Below are 6000 nucleotides of genomic sequence, written 5' to 3' on the forward strand. Positions count from 1 at the left end.
AGCCTCCTGCCCAGCCCCGGCTGTCGTGCCCAACCCAGCGCGGGCTCCACCCGAGTGCTGTCTTCCCAATAAAAGCTGGAATTCCCGGCTGGGCTCAGACAAAGAAGGACCGCGGCAAACCGACGCCACGCGCAAACCAAACCCAAGCCGAGTTTACGCGCGCGTCTGGGGTCACAGAGGCGCCTGCTAATCCTCTCTACGCTGGCCGTCCCCGCACGGTCTCCTCAAGGGGGAAAAAAAAAAGGGAAAGTAAGCATACCTCCCCTTGATTCCGCCCAGAGGCCGAGCTTCGTACTTCTTTCGGTTCAGTCTCTCTCAGTTCACTAGGCCCTGCGCCACCTTAGCAAACAGGGCTTAGAGGAGCGCAACATCCCTTGCTTCCGACCCAGAATGCAAAGCTACTCCTTTTTCCTCCACCATCCATCCTCTCAGGGTCCAGAACTCAAAAATCTTTCAGAAATCCTCCTACCTGCTCAAGACATACTCTCTTCCCCACTCCAGATGGGAAGAAACTATAACCAGAAGCAATCTTAGTAACCAAGGGCCATCCACCCTTAGCTAGGCACCGTCGCCCTCAGTTTCCCTCTAGCCGAAGACACAGTATTTCCCAGTGAATGAGTGTGCGAATGTGGTTGTGTGGCCCACACTTCCGTGCCCTGCTCTGTCTCACCGGGCAGGAAAATCTTCATCAGGCACTGAGGAGTTTTTGTCGTTCAGCCTGTGTATCTAAGCATGGATGTATGCATGTGAATGCTTTTTGTGTTTCCAGGTGACCCTCTTCACACCTTTAAATGGGCTTTTGTCTCTCGAACGAACTTACAGAAATTCTGCTCCAGTTGCCAGCTCAACAAAGTCTGGGATTTTCTCCTAGGATCTCGCTCTAGGTCTCAGTATTTGCATACCCATGTTTACATTCCTCGCGGCCAGTTCTTTCTCTCTTCTCTATCTCTTGTTCCATGTGGGCACCAGAGCCCAAGTGTCTTGATTTGTCTCAGCACATGTCATTCAGGCGCACATCTTAATCTGTGCATTCCTGTCTAACACGTACACCTCCCCACGACTTACATTCTTGCTTTGCCTATAATGGGGCTCGTTCCCAGACCAATATGGGGTTGCAGTTTAATGTAACTAGAGGATCCCCTAAGACTACAAACCCTAAAAGGAAGAGGAGGGGGAAGGAGAGAGGAATGTGACTAATGATTCATTTCTCTATAGGGTAACCCACCTACCTCAGGGGTCTACCTCAGGGAAAGAACGAGACCAATGCCTGCAGAGTTGTATTAAATTTTTAGACCCATTCAATGTTGACCCCATGGATGTGTATACAAATGATCGATCTTGTACACATCGCTGTCCAACTCCTGTTTGGAGGCTGCCTCCCTGCACATATCTTATTTGAACTCTCCACAAGTTCATGGTTAAAAGTGTTTTTATTTACATAGACAACTCAAGGACCCCTTTGCTCTCTCCGACGCATACCTGTACGCAGTGGACAGGCATTTCAGGCTTGGGTCTTTGGTAGGCAACACTCTCGGTCAGAGGCCCCACTGACTAAAGCTCTGAGCAGACCTTCACATACTGGGCCGCTGGGAACGGTAAGGTCTAACCTCTGCATCTCCCCAACTCACTTCCTTAAGTGAGGGTGCCCACTGTGTGTGTTCACACCTTCCCCATTGAGAAGTATCGGGTCAAATTAGATCACCTAGCAGCTGCGTTTGGTTCCTCGAAGAATCCAGCCCAATGTACCAGGATGTGAGATTGCATACACAGAAGAGAAAGGAAAACCCTAAGCCCAGACTCCCGCCTCCTCTCCCCAGGGGGCTACTTTGCCTCCAGGAATTGCTACTACACTCCCCACCCCCACTCTCCCTATCGTCTTTAAAGGGTTAAGAGAAACCCTCGCAGCCTTGCCTCCACCCTGGTCGCTGGGCCCAAAGGCTCGCTCGCTCACGGGAGTCTGCCGCCGCCTCCGCGGCCCGCCCCCAGACAGACAGAACGCTGGAGCGTGACCGCGCCTGCAGGGTCGGGGTGGGACTCTACGGGCTCGGGCTGCCCCGAGCGCACAGCGGGTCCGCCCCGGCCCCGGCCCACAGCGCTCCCGCCAGCCCGGCTGCCGGGGCACAGTCACAGCTCTGCGCGCTGGGCAGTCCGATTTTTATCTTGTCTAATCCCAAACTGGGCGGGGAGCACAGGCGTCGTGCTTAGAGAACAAGAGATAGGCAAGGGAGGCGGGGAGGAGCAGCCAGGCAGCGACGCGAGCGGGAGCGAGTTAAAGACACAGTCGAGGCGACCGAGAGCAGGAAGAAAGAGCGGGCTGCGCGGGCCTCGAGGCGCCGCACGCAACGCGCCGCCCGGCCAAGTTACACTCACCTCCCGGTCGCCCCTCGCCGCCCATCCCTCCCCACTTCCCAGAGGCGCTCTCCGCAGCCCGGGCCGCGGGGTCCCGGCCTGTGTGGGAGGCACAGGCCCGGCCGGCCCTGCAAAGGGCTGGAGAGAATCGCTAATAAGCTGTGCGGCCCATTGATCCGGAGAACACTTCCTAATTAACTCTCAGTCACCTACTGGTGACAGTGCCTCAAAGCACAGCGCTGGGGCCGTCCGAGCCCCAACCCCGACCTGCCCGCGGAGCGCCTGGCGCCCGAGCCCCGCGCCCCCCCCCACTACCCCAGGCAATCCCGGTGAGTGACGGCGTAAACCCGCACACTAAAGGCCAGCCTCGGATTAAACCTGGACGGCATATTAATCACCGCCATCTCCCCGCTTCCTCCTCGCGGTGAAATCATGCCCATAATAAACACGGGAACCGACACTGCAAAGCCCAGACCAGATAACGGGTCGGGGGTGGAGTGGGAAGGGTCGAGAAGCAAATGTGTTTTCCAAGTGTCCACGTACAGGAGTCTCAGAGGCCGACAATTAAAATGCCTTCCACACAAGCAATTCTGTTGGCCAAACCGAATCCAACACCTCCTAAGGATTAATTTCGGCCCGCGGTGTCCGTTTCCAGTGCCACAGCAAGTGTCACATGGCTACAAATACCCAAGTCTGTCTGCGTTCACCACCCACCACCTTCTGGGGTGGGCCATTTCCTCCTCGTTTTTATTCCTAAGTCATTTTACGGATTTTTCTCCAGAGACTACCCCTAGAAGCAAATACCACTACCCCTCCTCTGGCCTTCTCTCAAAAAAAGAAAAAAACAAACAAACAAAAAAGCAGCTAAAACCCTGAGCTGTCTACTCTAGACACAAGAGGCTGTACGAATACCTATTTGAAGCGCGCTGGTTTCTTTTTTTAAGGTTTGTTTTTAAATACACATAACCCTTCCCCCTCCTTCGCTCTTCCATCCCCGCAACCCCCCAACCCTTTAGACGCCGGCGGCGCGCGCCCTCGCGCGCGGGCACTCACAGCCTCTAGCTGGAGATCGCGGACTTCTGGAAAAGATTCATTAACTGCAAATTAAGCCTCGCCCCGGCTTCGGCCTACACGAGGCCAGGCTCAGCCGTCTCAGGGACCCGGGGACGTGCCCACTCGAGAGTGCAGGCGGCGCGAAGCCCGCCGGGACCACGCGTGCCTCGAGCCGCCCTACTCCGCACACGGCGCCCCGGGGCTTGCTTGGTAAACAGCAGGAGCACGTCGCCGCCGCCCCGAGCCCCCTAGTTGGCGGAGGCTCTGCAGCGCAGCCGCCCGCCTGCTCCGAGCGCGGGCCCCAAGGCGCAGCGGCGCCTCGCCCTCCCCGCCTCGGCCGAGGATCGCGCCCGGGTGCGCAAGTTCCTCTTCGCCCTCAGCCTCTGCGCCGCACGCCCTCCGAGTGGGACCAACTTCCTCCGGCCGCAGACTCGCACACGACCTACAGGGCTTTCCACCAGACTCCACGCTACCCAGAGGAGGACCCAGGTCTCGCCCCCCCGCCCGCCGCCGCCCCGCCCCCGCACGATCTACCCCCACCCCTGGGGTCTCACAACTTAAAACCAACCCCACGGGCTTCCCTGGTGGCGCAGTGGTTGAGAGTCCGCCTGCCGATGCAGGGGACACGGGTTCGTGCCCCTATCCCGGAAGATCCCACATGCCGCGGAGCGGCTGGGCCCGTGAGCCATGGCCGCGGAGCCTGTGTGTCCGGAGCCTGTGCTCCGCAACGGGAGAGGCCACAGCAGTGAGAGGCCCGCGTACAGCAAAAAAAAAAAATAAAAAAAATAAATAAAATAAAAAATAAAACCAACCCCACGACGTCGCGGGGAAGGTGGGGGTGGACCAGGGTGGCAGATTACAATTTTAAAAGAACATTTACAAAACAAAGCGTCTGACCTGACTGGCTGGCTGGCGGGCGGGCAGAGTCGGAACCCCTCGCTCTGCTCCATTTCCTAGTATTTTTTTTTTAATCCACGTGATTCACGCTTTGGAGCAAGCCAAAGAAAGCCAAAACAACAAAAAACCGGGACTCCCCTCACGAGTCGCGCGGCAGCGGCGGCCAGGTCGAGCTCGGCTCGGGGCGCCCGCCACACACACCCTCGCGCACGCACACGCCGTCGTTCCACGAGCAAGAACGAGCTGCCCCCGGAGAGGCGAGACGAGGCAGCGGCGGCTGGGGGTTTTTACAGTTCTTTCCCGAGTCGAAAAAGAAAGCAGACGGGAACCCGCCGCCCTCCCTTTCCTGCTAGCGAGCTAACGACGAGCCGAGCTTCCCAACTTCCAGCCCAGCTCACCCCCCCGCCCCCCACGCCCGACTCGCGGCACTCAGCGACGACCGCGCTCCCGCGCACACAGGCACACACTGCCTGCAAACTTCCACTCCGCGAACTCCCTGCTCTCCTCCCAGCCCCCAGGGGGGCGGCAGTCCGCCCCCGCCGCGCCCCTCCCTCCCCGAAGCCCACGCCGGGCCGCTTAGGTTGGCTGCATTTTTAATAACTTACAGCTAGGAAATAAAAACGAAAGCGAGCAAAGCAGCCAAAGTGAAGCGCGAGGCACAAGCTTCGAGGGGTACGCGAGAGTCAGAAGAGCCACCCGCCGCTAGTCTGGGCCCCGAGGGAGGGGGCCGACTGCAGCCCGCCGCACGCACGGCCGCCAGCCCGCGCGGCCTCCGCGGGGAAAGGTGTTCCGGGCACTGACCTGAAATCCCCAGCCGGGGAGTAAGCAGGGAGCCTGCGATCCGGCGCTTTGAAGTTTTCCCCGGAGCAGAGTCGAGGCGGCGAGGAGGAGCGACAGGAGGTGGGGTGGGTGGGGAGAGGTGTGCGGGGTTGGAGGAAAGTGGGGTGGCGACGTTCGCGATGGGAGAAGGGGCCGGGCCGGGGAAGCGCGGCGAACAGCAAAGTTTGCCGTCCCCCGCTGCCCGCAACCCGCTCGCCTCTCTCGCTGTCTGCTGCGGTCGGCCCCGCCGAGGGGTGGGCTCTGGGCCGGGTGGGGGCGGGGGCGGGGCCGGGCGGGGCGGGCTCAAAGCTTCCGGGCAGGTGGCGACAGCCGCGCGCTCGGGCAGGAGCCCCAGCGCCATGTTGACGATTAGCCGCGAGCGCCAGCTCGGGCTGGGTGTGTGAACGTGTGTGTGTGAGTGTGTTGGCCAAGTCTTCCCTGCGCGGCGACAGCGCGGCTTGGGCTCCCCGCCCGGCAGCTTGCGGGCTCCCCCTCCGCCGCCGCTGCCGCCTCGCTCCCGCTCTCGGTCGCGGCCTGGGCTCCGGCGCGTCTTCCCCGCTGCCGCCGAGCTCGGTTCGCGTTCAGCAAGGAGCGTAGCTCCGCCTCACCTCGCCGCTGGGAGCCCAGGCTCCGTCTGACGCCGCGCGCCGCGATCCCAACGCGTGCCCCCTCCCTGGTTCCCTCCTCTTCCTCCTCCCCCTCCCTCCCAGCAGCCGCCTCCCCTCCCCCCGCAGGCGCAGCGCTCGGGCGACAGCCGCCTGCCCGACGCCTCCTCCAGCTCTCGCAAGTTTGAGCTCCCCCAGCCTCCGCTCACCCTCCGTTGCAGCGCCTGGGCGGTGGGGTGTCGGAGGGGTGACTCCCCAAGAAAGGTTTGCCCGAGTT

General features: G+C 60.6%; 1 protein-coding gene across 4 annotated transcripts in view; it reads right to left on the minus strand.

Annotated features, from left to right (window-relative positions):
• The window catches only part of LOC308611658 (uncharacterized protein), a 19560-nt gene extending 13766 nt beyond the window's left edge, over positions 1 to 5794 (minus strand). For all 4 annotated transcript variants that reach the window (XR_014014995.1, XR_014014996.1, XM_081260361.1 and 1 more), the window contains exon 1: positions 5101 to 5794. Coding sequence is in view for 2 of the 4 variants with exons in the window: in XM_081260361.1 (XP_081116487.1) it covers positions 5101 to 5479 (379 nt within the window). In the remaining 2 variants the exon portion in view is untranslated. The remainder of the gene's footprint in view (positions 1 to 5100) is intronic.
• Between the last annotated feature and the right edge of the window lie 206 nt (positions 5795 to 6000).

This window comes from Mesoplodon bidens (assembly GCF_964165515.1).
Source record: "Mesoplodon bidens genome assembly, contig: HAP1_SCAFFOLD_118, whole genome shotgun sequence".
Classification (NCBI taxonomy): Eukaryota; Metazoa; Chordata; class Mammalia; order Artiodactyla; family Ziphiidae; genus Mesoplodon; species Mesoplodon bidens.